The sequence below is a fragment of the Pteropus alecto genome, unplaced genomic scaffold, assembly GCF_000325575.1.
Source record: "Pteropus alecto unplaced genomic scaffold, ASM32557v1 scaffold7, whole genome shotgun sequence".
Taxonomy (NCBI): Eukaryota; Metazoa; Chordata; class Mammalia; order Chiroptera; family Pteropodidae; genus Pteropus; species Pteropus alecto.
In genome coordinates this window covers 41,834,838-41,851,680 of record NW_006494614.1, presented here as the reverse complement: position 1 = coordinate 41,851,680, position 16,843 = coordinate 41,834,838, and the positions used below count along the sequence as shown (strand labels likewise).

At 50.5% G+C, this 16,843-nt stretch overlaps 1 protein-coding gene and 1 non-coding gene across 2 annotated transcripts in view; one reads left to right on the top strand and one right to left on the bottom strand.

The window, feature by feature from the left end:
• The first annotated feature begins 547 nt into the window (after positions 1–547).
• LOC112474718 lies at positions 548–666 on the top strand. Its single transcript, XR_003044532.1, has one exon. It is a non-coding gene; the product is annotated as a 5S ribosomal RNA (ribosomal RNA).
• Positions 667–11,445: 10,779 nt separating this feature from the next.
• Positions 11,446–16,843, bottom strand: part of CUNH6orf132 (chromosome unknown C6orf132 homolog) — a 31,355-nt gene continuing 25,957 nt past the window's right edge. The window contains 3 exon segments of the mRNA XM_025042731.1: positions 11,446–13,923; positions 14,555–16,020; positions 16,113–16,843. The exon segment at positions 16,113–16,843 is cut by the window's right edge and continues 46 nt beyond it. Coding sequence (XP_024898499.1) covers positions 13,806–13,923; positions 14,555–16,020; positions 16,113–16,843 — 2,315 coding nt within the window. The 3' untranslated portion in view covers positions 11,446–13,805.

Genomic DNA, 16,843 nt, shown 5'->3' with positions numbered 1-16,843 from the left:
TCTCCCACTCTGTAGCTGGTCTTTGTAACTTCTTCACAAGATCTTTTGCAAAGCAAAGTTTTTAATTTTGATGACGTGCAATTGATCAGCTTTTTCTTTAATAGACCGGGTTTTCAGTGTCAGGTCTAAAAAATCTTCAGCAAGCCCTAGGTCCTGAATTTTTCTATATTTTTTTCTAACATTTTTATAGATGTATGTTTTACATTTTAGTCCTTGATCTGTTTTGAGTAAATTGTTATATATGGCATGAGGTTTAGGTTGAGTTCATTATTTTGCCTGTGTTATCCAGTTGAACCAACACCATTTGTTGAAAAGCTGCTCTTCCTCCATGGAATTATGTTTGCACCTTTGTCAAAAAAATAAGGGGTTTTTTTGTATAGAGCATACTTGCGTGGATTGATACTATTTTGTTTGTTTAAACTAATCGCCGTGTCAATATCACACTTAACAAATGAACATTTTCATAATATCCTCTAATACCCAGTTCAGAGTTTTCCAGTTGTCTCGAAGATGTTTTTAACAATTGGCTTGTTTAAATCTGGATCAAGTCTATGGCCATACCACCCTGAACAAGCCCGATCCCGTCTGATCTCGGAAGACAAGCAGGGTCGGGCCTGGTTAGTACTTGGATGGGAGACCACCTAAGAAGACCAGGTGCTGTAGGTGTAAAAAATAAAAAATAATAAAGGATTGTAAGCTGACAAGGTCTTTGCAATCTGTGAGATCAACCAAGGGTTGTCTCGCCTAAAAAAAAAAAAAAAAAATCTGCATCGAAATAAGATTCACACATTGCACTCAGTTTTTACGTCCCCTACGTATACAGCAGTCCCTCCGATATTTATTTTTGAGCATACCCCTTCCCTGACCTCCCACCTCCTGGATCAGCAGCCCCAGCCCTGGCTTAGGGGTGAGGATGCTCAGCAGGCCCCTCCCCTTTGTTTCTGATCGGGAAGCAGTTAAATAAATGACAGTTTGTGGAGTTAACTGATAAACCAATAACAAAGTGGCCTGGCTTTTGAGAGAAACAAGCCTAAAAGGAACTGGTATTTCTGAACTTTATTTTTCTGGAATCTTGAAGTCTCTTTTCTTGGAGACCTCATGGTTGAGTAAAACATGGCTTGGTGACATTTGTATTTATAATTTACTAGCTATAAGATTTGGGGCAAATCACTAAACTTCCAAACCAATTGCCATAAAACGGGATAATTATGATACCTTGTCAGGAGGATTTCTTGAGAATGTCTGCATCTGTGCTTTATAAATGACAATGTTATTCCATTGCCAGACCTTTTTTTCTGTTGCTTTTAAAATTATATATAAAGACCAATACTAATTGAGAATTTAACTGTTGCCAGTCATGGTTCTAAGTGTTTTACACATATCCACTCATTTAATCCTAACAATTCCTTCAAAAGTAGATGTTTTTACTGTCCCCATTTGCAGTTGAGGACACAGAGGCCCAGGGAGGTTAGTAACTGACTTTAGTCTGCTCCAGAGTTTATGCTTCTTACCTTTCACACTTGTGACTGTACCTGCTTCTGTCCCTCAAATGCACTGAACACTACTGAGTGCAAGGTGATTCCCACACACACCCACACTCTCCTTGGCCTGTGGATGGGAGGAGAAGGGAACTAAAAAATGGAACCAGTTATGGAGAGAGTGATGGTGAAGCTGCTAATCACTGCTCTTACTCATTCCTTAAGGAAGTAGAACATTTTTTATGAAGAATTTTGATCACTTTACAAATAATGGATCTATAATATTATAGGATCTCATCAAGAGAAATGCCAAAGGCCTCTCATTCCCCCTTGGGAACCCTGGCAGACATGGGCTGGAACAACTTCTGGTCTGATCTAAAGTGATATGTCTACTGGATTAAATGGTGGGTTCCAATATGAGTTAGGCTGCTCTAACAAAAGTTCCCCAAAACAGTGGAGTGGTTTAAGACAAATGTATGCTCTGTATGGAAGTCTGGGTAGGTGGCCCAGGCTGGCTTGGTGGCCTGATGGTATCTCCTGTCTCATGGCTCCTCCGTCACCTCGGGTAATGCTTATGTGCATGTAATAGAAGATGGCAGCCACCCCATCTTCTGGTCCACATTCCAACCGGAGTAAAGAGGGAGAGGGGAGGCGTGTGTGAAGGAGACCTGAAGACCCAAAAGCTGCCCCTTCCTAGCCACATGGCCCCACCAAACTGCAAGGCAAGCAAAGAAATGTGAGTTTTAGCTGGGTGGCTCTGTGTCTAAGTAAAATTTGGGAGTCTTGTCACCATGGAAAGAAGGAAAGACTGGATTTGGAGGACAACTAGCAATCTCCACCACAAAGTTTGGGGTATGTACCCTGGAATGCGTGGTAGCACAGGGAGCAAACCCTTCTCTAACACTGAACCACCTGACTTGGCCCCCTTGGCTCTCCCAGCCAGTCCCAGAAGCCAACAGTCAGGCGTTCCTCTGGCGTGGGGACCTCAGTGAAGTACAAATAGACTTTCGCTTCTGGTCTGTGACCCCATGGCTGCCCCTTCTTCAAAGTTGTTCCTTCGTCTTCCATTACATTTCCCTCCTTCCCTTTTTCTACCTCTTGGCCACCCTTTTCTTGGCTGGCCCCTCCCTATGACTGCCCAGCTGTGGAAGGTCCCCTAAACTCCTCTGCTTATACAAGGAGATGGCTCATATGCTCCTCCACCTCCAGCTGTTCCCTCCTTGGGAGTCCTCAGCACCCATCTGTCTCATCATTTATGCTCCACTGAGCTGTCCAGTAATACCTTCAATGCAACATGGTCAAAGTGGATTTGATTCACGCTTCCCTTAAAATCACTTTCATTTCCCAGCTTTCCCACTTTGGAGGGAAGTTGGAAACAGGCCAATAGCAGTGGCCCTGGAGTACTTATCTCTGGCCAGGACTGCGGGCTGTACAGCCTTATCGCACAGTCACCAAGCTAAACACTTTGGAGCCTTCATTCTGTGTCTTCATCCATCAGTCACCAGATTCTGCCACCTTTCCCTTGTGAGCCTTATGCTACAGCAGCCTCCCTGCTCGTCCCCAGCCCGTGACCCCTGCCAGGCACATCTTACTAAAAGCCCCAGCTTTGTCATTTGCCCTGCTGCAGCAGGACTTGCAGTTCTTCCTTAAACGCTCTTCACTATAAGTCCAAACTGCCTAACTTGGCTTTTGAGGTCCCCTGCTGATTCATTGTTTCTTTTGGATAACTCCTGTTTCTTTCATATGTTCAACAAATACGGGTCTAGTGCCTTCTGTGTATGCCAGGTACTATGCCAGACTCGAGGATTCCGTGGTGAAGAAGACAGAGGTGGCCCTTGCCCCCAGGGGATTTATTCTAGTGGGAAGACATACAAAGAAAACAAAAGCAGTACACAGTGTGAAGTGCTAGGAAGGACATAAACAGAGGTCTTTATGCCTTGAGGGGAGAAGGCCACTCTCATCACTGGTGCATCCTGTACCTTCATTTGTGCTCTTTACCTCCTAAAACCGTGCCCTCCTTCAAGCCTCCATATCCCATCTCCAGGTTACATTGATCTTTCCCTTCCTCACTTATTTGACTAGCATTTATTGAGCTGCTTCGTGCAGGCACTGAGGCAGATATTGGGATACAGCATAGAGTGTGATAAAGTTGCTACCTTCTTTGACTTTATGGTCTAGTTGGGGGACAGACAGCTCACAAACAATAGATATGTGATGTCAGGTGGTGAATTGGGATCCCGAGAGGAAAGCAATAGTGTGCTCTGAGAAATTTGAGGGAGGTTTAATAAAGGGATTACCTCCAAAGATGTAGGCAAGGTGTAGGGGAACCCAAGTGGTAGTGTGACACTTGAGTGAGTGATAGGGAGGGGAGGGAGCAGTTCTGAGGACCTGGAGAGAGGCCTATGTGAGAGCCTTTTGCCAGGAACTGAGGCCTTGGGTCCTTGGGTGGCCAGGCAGCAAGCAGCAACCCTGCAGGGACGGTGTCATCCAAGAATTAATATCCTGACCTCACTCTCCCTCCCACCTTCTGGTATCCTGCCTATTCTCTGCCGGAAGCCAGAGAACACAGGCCTACCTGGCCAGCCAGGCAGCATGTAGGGTGAAAAAGGTGGAGCATGAGTAGACCTGGAGGGGCAGATGAAAGAAGGAGCTAAGTGCTGAAGGGGTTGCTATTTTAAAAAGGGTAGAGAGGGAGATCTAGCTGTCTTTGAGCAGGGCCGTGAATGCATCGATGTGGCCAGGCATATGAAAAGCATTCCAGGGAGAGGGAAAAGCAGGTGCACACTCTGTGAAGGAGGAACGTGGGTGCCCCTCAACAGCGAAGGACCGAATGCCAGGAGAGTGGTGGGAGAGGTGGCCAGCGAGGAGCAGGGGCCATTGTGCAAAGCCCCCAGGGCCCACGTAAGACCTATAGGTGTTATTTAGACTGAGATGGGTAGGAAGGAGTGACAAAAGTTGACTTAGCTTATCAAAGGATCATTCTGGCTGCTGGTTGGTATTGGAGGGAGGCATGATGGACACTATTCCTCTTCAGTTCGTTTCACGTAATTTGGCATTTAGCAAACGTAATTCAGCTGGGGGGACAGCCAGCCACCACAGAACTGGGAGGAAGTTAGTCCGGACCCCAAGAGAGGCAAGAAGTAGTGACTATTGCAGACTGAGCCCTGTACCAGAGGTACAAGGAAGAAACGCAAGCACGTGATAACTTCCTCCCATAACTCCCTTCCCTGGAGTGTACTCTTGTAGTCACGGAGACAAATAAACACAGGAACCTGTTTAACACCACTTAACTGAGACGGAGGAACAACTGTCAATAGAGGGCTGAACTTGAGAACTTAAGGGCTGAAGCCTGTGCTGAGATCAGAACGGGGTGGAGTTAGCAAGAGAAGCTTCTGGAAGAGGTGAGTAAGGGACAGGGGAAGGCTGAGATGGCCTGAGGAAAGGCAGGAGGATGGGTGACCTCGCCAGAGAGGACTCAGGTGCCTCAGTGCCTGCCTTCTCCAAGGCCCCAGCTGCCCCAGCACAGCCCCTGAGGCTCCTAAGCCCCTTGTAACATCTTTTGAGTCTAGTGTGATGTCCCCCAGAACCAGCCTTCTTCCTTGTAAAACTGGCCGAGGTCCCTTCCAAGGCATTGGCCCTCAGATTGTACCCTAGCTAGGCAGGTTTGGTTTGGGAGCATGTCTGGCAGCCCCACACTAAGGTTGCCTCCAGAAAGGGGTCATCTAAAGTGGCATGCCTTCCCACCGAAGCCCCCTGTGGTCCAGGGTTGGAAGCCTCCCTGCCCAAGGTCCTTTACCCAAGTGAGTTCCTGATGATCTGAGAGGCTTTTAAATAGAAGGGCCAGGGTCCTCAGAGACACTTAGACATATTTTGTTTTGTGAGTACAAGAGGAACGACCCTAGCCTTGCCAGTGATTGACCATCATGAAAGAGCCCTGGGGCCCCCAATTCTAATTGTTTCTTTTGGACTTTGTTTTATGCATTTATTTATGAATTTTCTTCAACCACTGATAGTGGGTTTGTCATTCTTCTGTTTTACTCAGGCTCATACTGAAACAAGTTTTTAATTCTCTGATCAACTGACAGTGCCCAGGTACAAGTAGGGGGCAGCTGGCCTAAGGGTAGAGATTTCCCATGGACACCCTCACTCCTGGAAACAGATTCAAGGTATTTTTCCTCCTCTTAGAGCCAGTGGCTAACTCTCATCTCCATTTGATTATGAGCTCTTATTTTCCTTCTTAACTAAAATGTTTTTTAATTTTGAATAGGTAATATATGTACACAGTATAAAATTTAAAAGATAGAAAAAGATATGTGATAACTAAGCATCTCCCTCCTCCCGTTATCCAGACTCCTAATTCTCATCCCCAGAGGCTACCAGTATGTTTGTATCAATATTATCTTATGTATTCTTCTGGGAATAGTCTATGCATCAAATGCAAATGCTTATATATACTTTCTCTCCTTTTTACACAATGGAAGAGACTGTATAAACCATCCATGTTTTTTTTTTTCCCCACTTCCCAGTGTAACTTTTGGCGTTGGTTCCATGTCAATAATAAAAAGCTTCTTTGTTCTGTTTCATGGCTGCACAGTGTTCCATTGTATGGTTCTACCATCACTTACTTAACCAGTTCTCAGGTGATGGACACGTAGGTAGTTTGCAGCCTTCTGCTATGTCAAGCATTGACGCATTGAGAAGCTTCGTGCATGTCATCTCACTATATGTGCCTACCGAATGTGGACAGGTGTCATAGCCCAGTTCTTCTCATAAGATGGATGGGTTTACACTCTCACCTCGCTGCCTGTTTCCTTACAGTGTTGCCACCTCAGTGTCTCAAAACTTGTCGACTACTGCCAGTCTGACAGGTAGAAAATGGTCTCTTGCTGTGGTTTTGTTTGAGAAGCGTTGACTGTCTTTTCCTATTTATTTTATTGTAACATGTAACAAGCCAGAGTGCATGTAAGCCAGAAACAGGGACATGATCATGGCGTGGTGTGATGACACCCCCACAGAGGTGCACTCCCAGTGTTTTGCCATCACAGAGCAAGGAGCACAAACTCCTTCAGGCTGGGACTTCAGAAGGAGCATTCCAAGGCTGGTGACATTTGAATTGGCCCTTGAGGTTGACTAAGTCAGGCAAAGGAAGGAAGGACATTCTGGGCAGAGAGAATAGAGACCACGGCATATGAGAGGAGCATAGGCTGAGTGTGGAAATGCAGGTTGAAGATGGCACCTAAGGGCCATGTCAGCCTTGCCAAGAAGTTTGCATTTTGATCTTCTAAGGGTCAAAGTGCGGTTGAGGAACCAAGGTGTATTTGGGAACAAATCCATTCACTGGGCACTTGCTCTATGCCAGGCCCCCCACTTCACACAGATTCAGTCTGTTAATCCTCACAATAGCCTAATGAGGTGGTACAGTTATCATCCCCATTTACACATGTATCACCTCATTTATTAATAGCACTATTATTTTCATTGCTTAACAGAAGAGGAAACAGAGACTGAGAGGTTAAGTAACTGGTGTGAGGTCCCCAAACTACCTAAGGGCTAAATGGCTGGGCTTGGAGCTCTGGTCTCCCCTAACCACCGCTTGCCTCTGCCTCTGGAGAGCCACAGGTCGAGCTCATTTCTTGGATGGATGGGTGGGGCCTAAAAGGGACAGAGCCTTCAGAGGGAGCCATGGCGGGTGTAAGACACCAGGCCCCCTCCCAACGCGCAACCTATGATACCAGTCTCTGAGGAGTTTGTCTTCCAGAGATCTCTGTGCACATCAAGCAAATGCAAACACACACACTTTCCCCCCTTTTTTACACAACGATAACATACTGCATCTGTATTTTTTCCCCCCACTTAATATCTGCTGCAGTTCATTTTGTATTGGTTTGTAGCTTCCTCATTTGTTTCATGGCTGCAGTGTTCCCCTGTGTGTCTTATTCTAACTTATTACCATTTCTCTACTTAGAGAAATCGAGACTATTTCTAATAAACAATGCTACAGTGACGTGAGATATACCATTTTGCTGGTATATCTGTAGGCCGGCCTCCTAGAAGTGGAATTCCTAGCACACGATATATATTTTACATTTTAGTAGCTATTGCCAAAAGCCCTCCATGGGAGCTCTGCCAGTCTCACTCCCCTCTAGGGAATAGAGTCCTTCTCCCTACACTTTGGTCAACACAGTCCAAGTTTCCATCTTTTGCTAACCTGGTGGGTAAAAAATGGTATTTTAGAACAGCTTGAGTTTATGTTTCTGTTATGACTGAGGGGAGTTTTTCCATGGTATGATTTAAAATTCAGCATTCCCAGCACCACTTTTTTTGACACAAGATGTGTTCTGGAACATGGCTTTCTCCACGGTCCCTGAAGTGCTGAGGGCACCCGCCAGTTCTTTTCAGGGATTGTGCTGGTGTGTGTGTGCATGTGTGCGAAGGGAGCACTCCTTCTGAAACTCTGCATTCTTGGTTCGAGGGGGAGGACTACACTACATAAATCATCACAGCTGCCTTATCCCCTTTCCGGTGTCATTCTCACCTGAAAATCCAAATAGAATTAGCAAAGCAGTTTTCCTTCCTCCACCCCCATGTTCCTTGGGCCAGATACATTCTGGAGACTTATTAGACAGTGTCCTAAGCTCCCAAGTTCTCCCCAGTTGGCCAGTCTCTAGGAGAACAACAAAGTTCGAAAAAGACACCCAAGTAAGCAAGCACTCTTACACTCTTGCACTCCTTCCAACCCCTACTGGTGTAGGATGCTGTCTGCCACACTTGTCAGAGACAGTGGTACCTGGGCTTGGGCCCTGTCTCGATAGCCCAGGTGACAGGGCCAGCTGCAGCTCTCTGGAAATTCATTCAGCCAACCTAGAGGACATGGACCTTGTCTTCAAGGAGCCCAAGGCTAGTCCTGCCATGCCCACTGGAATACTTCGTCCTTCCTGTCTGAGGCCCTCACTGCAGAGCCCGAATGCACCAGGTCTCGTGGCCTCACCTGAAGTCATCCTCTGGTTTTATAGAGTGTTCTGGAAGCTTTGAGATCTTGTCAGGGAGTGTGTACCCAGCTTACACGAGGGAGATTTGCATCCTTCCCCGGGCTCTCAGAAGCACCCTAGAGCCCTGTCTCCAATATAATGGCTGCCTGAAACCCCTAAGCCCTAAGCCCTTTTTAAGGACCAGAATGACCTCACCTGGTCCCATCACTTCTCTGCTCCTCCTATCTCTACTCATAGGGCATCACATCTCAGCCCACCATGATGCCACTCCAAGGCATCTTGACACCTTTATGATGAAACCTGTGAGTCTCATCCCTAAAACCACAACTGTATCATCTGAGAATCTCAGCATTGGATCAGCTCACACACATCTAGAAATAAGAGATTTATGTGGTCAATAGTCCACAGGAGACATGGCCTTTGCCCTCAAGGAACTCAAATAGTGCTCAACAGTATTTGATTAAATACTAACATGTATTCATTCAACAAACACACATTCAGTACCTTCTGGTGCCAGGAGCAGCACCAGATGCTGGGGATACTGTGATGAATAAGACAGGCAGTCGTTGTGTTGTGGGGTTTGCAAGCTGCTGGGGGAGGAAGATGTGGAGCAAGTACCCCCAATATGAAGTGGTGGGGGAAGCCGTGGGAGCCCTCAACAGGAGTTGATGTGGTCTTGGGGGTGAGGGATGTCTGAGCTGAGCCCAAAGGATGAGGAGGAGCCAGCCAGGGGAAGTGGTGCAGAGGTGTGGAGGAGAGGTCTCTGAGTATTGCAGGGCTGGGGAGGGCTTCCTGCAGGAGCTCTGATCTAAACTGGTCCTAGAGGAAACAGAGCGGGCAGCAGTAGTGAGAGGAGAACGAGTCCTTAGGGATACTGGAGCCATCAGTCTGGCTGCTCTGGTCTCACAATTGTGTGAGAAGGAACTAAGGGAAGAACGATGCCTTTTGGAGAGGCTGAGTTTGAGTGGCTGGGCAGGCACCCACATGGAAATGTTCAGGGGGCACTTCCGGTTAGAAATGTGGAGTTCAGGTGCAGGTGAGAATGGGGGTGAAGCTCAGTTTTCCGAAGAAGAAATTATAGAGAAGGAAGACTGGAGATAGAAGATGGTGCTGAGACACCTGGGTAGAGGAAGGGAGCCAGCCTGGAAGACAGAGGAGAGGATCAGAGCCCATTCTACAGAAGCTCAGAGAACAATGCTCTAGGAGAGGAGGGAGGAGCAGCTCATCTGTGCCAAACATTAAGGAAGCTTCTATGGCTCTGAGAACTGGGCAGGGGAGCACAGGATTATCCACATAAATGAGGAAGCATTCCTAATGCATTGCCTTGGTCTCCACTCCTCTCCCATAAGTGCACCTTCTCTCACGTTCCTAGCCAAAAATATCCCCAGAAGCCCCAACGGCAGGGCTTCGGAGGGAGAAGGCCCAGTTTCTCAGCCTGGTATCAATGGCCACCCATTCCGGACAGCTGACTAATGATGGGAAGCCAGCACTGCCTTTGAGCTGCAGAAATGAAAGCAGCCACAGGCTGCTGTGGATAGGCAGGTGGTGGGGTGAGCAGGCAGGGGCAGGCCTGCCTGACACGACAGCTCAGCGCTGAAGTGGCCTCTCCCTCCCCGCTCCATCCTACAGCTTCCCACAACAGGGAGCTCAAGGCTCACCAGGAGAGAAAGCCTCTCTGCTTAAATAAGTGAGGCCTGAGGAAAGCTATGCTCCATTCTGAAGGACAGGGCCCTTCACAAGTTGCTGACTGCAGGCACCAGGCTCCCAGCATAGCCTGTCCCAGGGCCTGCCCCTGCTTTGGGCCTGGCTAGGCATCACCAGAGAGGTGGAGTTCTGGCCACTGGAACTAGGCCCCCACATAGAGAGGCTGCAGAAACCAAGGTGTGGCCAACTTGATCCAGGCACGCCTGCGTCAGCCATGCCCATTACCCTTTTCTATTGGCTTTTACCCTCCGCCTTCTAGCTGTATCTCTCCCCCATCCCTCCTCTGATAGAAAGATATAAATTTGCGAGGAGGTGGTATTACGGGGAGAGGGATGAGTGGGTGAGAATGTACACAGCTGGAAGGGAGGCAGCTGGAATGAAGTGTACAGAGTTTGGAGTCAGGTGGGCTATTCTGAGCAATTCACTTCTCTTCTTGGAGCCTTAATTTTCTCATCAACCAAATGGAGGGAGGGGCATTACGAGGGTTTTAGAGGATTGTTGTGAATAAGAGAGAAAACGAATGTACTTTCCAAACCATCAGGGTTAAGTGTTGGTGGTTACCACAACCACCGTTGCATCAGGAGTTTTCAACGTGAAGTCGATGGAGCCCAATTTGGGGAGGATCTGTGGAGCGCCTGGAATAATGTGTAAAATTGCACATGCTAGCAGCTTTCTGCGATGAGGATCTATAGCTCTTAAAAGAGGTCTGGGACCTAACAAAGTTTAAGACCCACACACGGCACAAGTCCTTCCCTGTCACTTTTCAGAGGAGTTAGCTGAGACCAAGCTCATACAACTTGTCAGAGGCGGCAGTGGATCCCTGATCCCCTCACCCTCCACTACTCCCCACTGTCCCCCCCACCCCGCCCCATGTCAGGTGAGGGGAAAGAAGAGTTAGGAGAGATCAGGGAGAGGAGAGCAGCCAGAGGTGAAGCCTTATTGGGAAAAGGCCCCTGTCCTTACTCTGTTACCAGGATAAGGACGTCACGGTGGAGGGTGAGGGACAGTGGGACAGGAGAACAAGGAAGCCCCACGATGGGACGGGCCTAGGAGGCCCTTCCTGGAAGCACAAGTTGTTGAATCAGTGAGTCATCCTCCCCGTCTCCCTTTCCCAATAATCCCCCGAAAAGGACTCAGAGGAGTGAGACACAACCCTCTCCCTGACACCATCTTGAGATGACGTCTCTGGTTCCCTGTTTTGTCTTCTGGAAAAATTGAAGATAACATGTTAAAGCTTTCTGGAAAACCGTGAAAGGCCACACACAAACATAAGGTAGTCATCACCCAAAGATTCAATTTATTGAGCAACTACTGAGTGCCAGACATGGGGTGGATGCTTTGCCTAAATTGGCATAAATGTCACCACTTCAAGAGGCCTTCCCTGACCACTTGGTCCAAGTAAATCCACATCTCTCCCTCACCCTCCAGTCAGTCTCACACTCCCTGTTCCTTTCCTTTCTCCCACTTACTGTATGTGTCTCTGTGCTTTTTTCATCCTCTCTCTCTCCTCCATTAGACTAAAATATTGCTATGGGCAGGAGTCATGTCACTGTGTATCCATGCTAAGCATAGTGCCTGCTATCTAGTAGTCACTCAAATACTTGTTAAATGGAGGCATGACTGTCTCTAATCTTCACAACAGCCTTATGAGGTAGGTATTATTATCATGTCTGGCATACAGAAAAAGAAACTGAGGTTCAGAGAATCAAAGAAATTTGCTTAAAGACACAGTTTGTTACCACCGGGCTTTAGCTCTGCTCCTTCTCCTTGAAGGATCTGGAGAACAAGAGGGTCAAAAAAGAAAGTTGGGGTCCAGCGAAATGGCTCACCAGTTCCACCACCACCCTGTGCTCAGCTTTCCCCAACGGAGCTCTTCTAACTTCTCATCACACTAAGTAGGTCCAAGTCATCAATCCACAGCCACAGAGCTGGAAGCCAGTCCAAACTGTCTGTTTATTTCCCAAGCCAAATGACAGCCAGTCCTTCCACACCCACCCCAGAGCAATCTACAAGCTGGAAGCACATGCCCCACCCCCTCAAGCCTTAATACAGCAGATAAATTTGTAAACTTTTTAATAAAACATTGTACAGGGGAAATACATATGTATACATAGAGCCAGTGCCGGCATTGGGGTGGGATTCACTTCTTGAATACAGGTAACCAGATCCTGCCCCATCAGGGTATCTGCTCATCTTTCATTCTCTTCACCTTAAGTGGCTCAACTGCTGTCCCCACAACCTGGTATCATAGCAGGTTACCACAAATCATAAAGGTCCAACATCTTGCCCCCAAAGTGAACTGCTTCCTGGCTGCTCTCTACTGGCCTGCTCCTCCGAGGTAGGCCACTCCTGCCCTCCCTCCTCACCCAGGCAGCTCGCCTTGGCCTGGTCCCAGGAATTTGGCCCACCAAGGCCTGAAGGCAGGGAAGACAGACCAAGGAATACTGTTTTCTGATATGTTTGGCAAACATACATCATCCAAATCAGGGCTTTTTTGAAGGTGGAAGGGGTTCTAATCACTGGAGAACAGGCATAACCTGAAGTGCCCAGGCAAAGGATGGCTGCCCTACTGATAGGTCCCCTGTTCTGAACTGGTCCAGTCCTGCCACTCTTGACTTTCCAAAACACATTCCCTGTTGGCAGCAAATATCTCTCGGCTCTCATTTCACACCTCAGCCACCTCCCACTCTTCAAGACCTTGCAGCATCTTGGCTATACATTTTAAAGCCTCGGTAATATTGGGGAACTATAGTATTGGGGTTGGGAGGGGTGGTTGGGAATGATACCCCCTCCAAATCCCCAATCGGGACCTGGCTATGTAAAGCTTTTGGTGTCAAGCCCCAGACTTTCTGGCTCCTTGAGCTCAATCCCCTAATCATGGCTATCTGGGTCTAAGCAGAAAAGTAAGCCTTAATCCTCTGTCTCCCCACCCCAAACTTCCCAAGGCTTCTCTCTCTAGGGCCAGAGCGAATTGAACCATCAATCCCCCACGCCTGCCCTTGGCCAACCAATCAAAGCACTCTGTCCTGGTACCTTCTCCACACGTTGTGCAGGCACATTCCAGGTCCCACATCATGTGGCTTTTATGCCAGAAGCCCGAGGAATCACCTCTTGGGGCGGCAACTGGTGGACTGGTGGAGGCTAGAGAGATCAACCTGTAGCATCCTGCACCCCCACTCAGACAGGGCTGAGCCCCAGCCCTTCATGAGGGCCTGACAGGCAATCAGAACCACCCCAAATGGGGCATTCCCATTCAGGTTTGATGCCCCACCCTTTGCTTTTAGAACCTGCTCAGTAGGTCATGCTTGTAAAACTGCTTTAAATAAGCCTTGCTAAAGCAAATAGTACCAGATAGCAGAAACTCAGGCTCCAGGCCCTTAAAGGCTCCTCTTCTCCTCCTTCCTTCCCCGTCCCACCCCCATCTGCAGACAGTCCACAGCATACTGGGAAACAGAAGCCCACTCTTGATCTTCCTGGGGCCACTGCTTCTCACTCGTCCATCTCTCTGTCTTCAGAGAACAAAGACTCTTCTGTGTCTGAGTCAGGCTGCCCAACTCTTGCTGTGTCCCTCCCACCCCCCAGAAACAAGTGCCCGGATCTGACCCTTTGGAATAGAGCTAAGAGAACCCTGGGCTCAGGATAGGGCATTCCGATGGGCCCCTGAGTAAGCATAGGAGATGGGATGGCGGGTCCCAGGCCTCACGGTGAATGTGTTGATGGGGCTTCCATAGTGGGGGTTGCTGTGGGGAGACCTGGTGGGGAGCAGAAGACATGTGAGGTTATTATTTGCAGCTGGTTAACCAACAGCCCTCCCATCTTCCCCAGGGCAGGAGAGGAAAAAATGTGGCTCAGTGCTATGGTTTCTGCTTCACAAGCTGGGGGCTTATCAACCCCAGGTGAGACCCGAGTCTACTAATGTTGATTCACGGGACACAGGGCTCCTCCTCCCGTCTAGACCCTTCTCACTAAAGTATATGCCTAATAATCTTCCACTCAGAACTCTTCACTCTTAGTCTGGCTCCTTTTGTATTGCTGAGAAATCCCGGTTCCCAAGGACCACTCAGCTCTCCCCGCACCCCATACTTAGCCTGAAGCCCTGGGACTCCAGGGGGTGGGAGAGAGGAGCAGGAAGAGGGGGAGCTGGATAGGGAAAGGGAGAACAAGGCTGATCGAGGGAGATGAAGCAGGTAAGGGGGGGTGCCCTCGGCAGGTGAAGTGCGCCTACTTCCACATTCTCTAGGCCCCCAAAGCCACAGGGAACACCAAAAGTGTCCCCTGACAGATGGCGGACGTCTGGTCTAAGGGCAGCACCTCTACTTCGCCTGGCTGCCCACCCCGGGCTCCCTCCAACACCCTCCATCGCCCCAGGCCCCAGCTCATCACCTGCCGGTAGCGGGGGCGAAGCCGTGGTCCCCACCAGGTGCTTTGTACTTGGCCTCTCCGCGGGCCGGGCCCTCCAGGGACATCCTCCGCGTTTGCAGGCCTCGGCGGGGCGCGCGGCCCGCGGAGTTGACACGCCGCATCTCTGGGCCTCCGGGCGCTCCGAAGGGCCCTCCAGGCTGAGGTCCGAAGCAGTTGGGGGAGCTCAGGCTGCGGCTGGTGCCGCCGCGGGACAGCCCGGGGCTGTGGTGGGGCTCCCCAACGTACAGGCGCTTCTTGATGAGCGAGCGGCCTCCGCCAGAGAAGCGCTCCAGGCCTCGAGTCCCTGCGTAGCGCGCACCCCCGGGAAAGCGCGGGAGGCCACGAGGCTCTGAGGCCGCGGGGCCCGTGTCCAGAGACTGCCCCAAGTTTGAGAACTTGTTCAGGACAGGCGAGTCCCGTCGGCCCAGATACTGGAGGGCTGGGGGCCCAGGGTCATTGCTGAACTCTGGCGGAGGTGGGATGACCTCAAAGCTGAACTCCTCCTCCTCCGGCCTCTTGTAGGAAGGAGAAGAAGGGGACGAGAAGGACTTGGGCAGCAGGCGGTCCTGGGGGAAGCTGACGGACGCTAGTCTTTCGTAGGCCACAGGGGCCTGGGGCTCTGCCGTGGTCCAGTTGTGCCCTTTGCTTGGCTCTGTGCCCTCTGGGTTTCTGCTGGGCTCGGGCTTCCAGGGACAGAGAACGGTGAGCTGGGCAGAGGAGGTCAGCTGGAGGTCTTTCTCTGCCTCCATGGGTGACTTGGGGACCACAGTGAAGGAGTTGGGTCGGCCCTCCTTGAGGAAGATGCTGTCAGAGCCTTCCTGGGGCCGGCTGCTGTGGCCGTGGAGACTCCCTGGCAGAGAGGACCGACCCAGACCAGCCCCTCCAGACCTCCCCTTCTGTGCCCTCTGCCTGGCAGCAAGAAGCAGGGCCATTGGGGAGCCCCGCTCCACCACTTCCCCAGTCACCGGATGCCTAAGGAGTTCATCAGCAGGCTGGGCTGAGGCTGGGGGTTTGGCTGGCAGCCCCTGGGGATCCTCCACAGGCTCCCCTGACCCTGCAGCCTCTCCTCTGGCCATAGTGGGCATCACCATGGCAACCTCCGGGCTGGGGCTGTTCTGGCTGCGATGGGGCTTGTAGAGAAATGGCACCTCTTCTCCGCCAGGGGATATCTTTGGTGGGAGGGCTGGAGATGAAAGGGCTCCCTGTGTAGGAGGCTTACTGGCCTCTGAGGGGTGCCCTTCTGCCTCTGGCTGGGAAGGCACTGCAAGTTCTCGAGGTTCTGGTTTCTCCCACTGCTCAGCTGGGACTAGGTTCTTCCCTGCTATCAGTTGAGATGATGTGGTGGGCAGAGTTGAGGTTGCGGATGGTATGGCAGGTCCAGGCATGGTCTTTGGTGATGTGGCTGGCCCAGGTGTGGCTGGTCCAGATGTGGTTGGCCCAGGTGTGGCCTTGGGTGGTATGGCTGTCCCAGGTGTGGCCTTGGGTGGTGTGGCTGGCCCAGGCGTGGTTGGAGCAGGTGCAGATTTGGGGGGGGGGTGGCTGGCCCAGGCGTGGTTGGAGCAGGTGCAGATTTGGGTGGTGTGGCTGGCCCAGGCATGGCTGGCCCAGGCGTGGCTGGCCCAGGCGTGGCTGGCCCAGGCGTGGCTGGCCCGGGCATGGCCTTGGACTGGAGTGGTGTGGTTGCCAGAGGGGTGGTGGATAGTGGTGGCAGATTCTTGGCCACAGGCTTGGAGAATTGACCATTATTAACTCTGTTTTCAAAGATTCTTCCCCCTTCTAGCCGAGGTTTGGGAGGCAGAGACTTGAGGCTGGGCTTGGCTTCCTTCTCTGCTAATGAGGAAAGCCGGGCCTCCAGTTCATTCCGGATCTGCTGGACACTGGGAGTTGGAAAGTCTTGCGAGACGTAGTCCACAGGGGGCAGGGTCAGGTTGACGGCGGCCTCTCTCTCTGGACAGGGACTCTTCTCAGGGTCACTTGAGCTGCCCATCTCCTTCTCTGGCAGGCTGGGGCCTTTCTTGCCCTCCTTTCCTTGACAGGCCACTGTTGGGCCTGGCCTATGACTGGTGCATCGGTCCTCTCTCTTGGAGCCAAAGAGGTAGGCTGCCAGCTCGCTCCGCAGCTTCGCCATTTGGCCGGGATCCCGCCAGTCCACGGGCTCTGAAGAGGCTGTGTCCTCTGGGCTGGGGGGGTTGGGTTTGGGTTTGGGAGCAGGTGAGCTGGATTTGGGATTTTTTATAAACCTAGCAGGTGGAGGGGCTGCCTTCTCAGCAG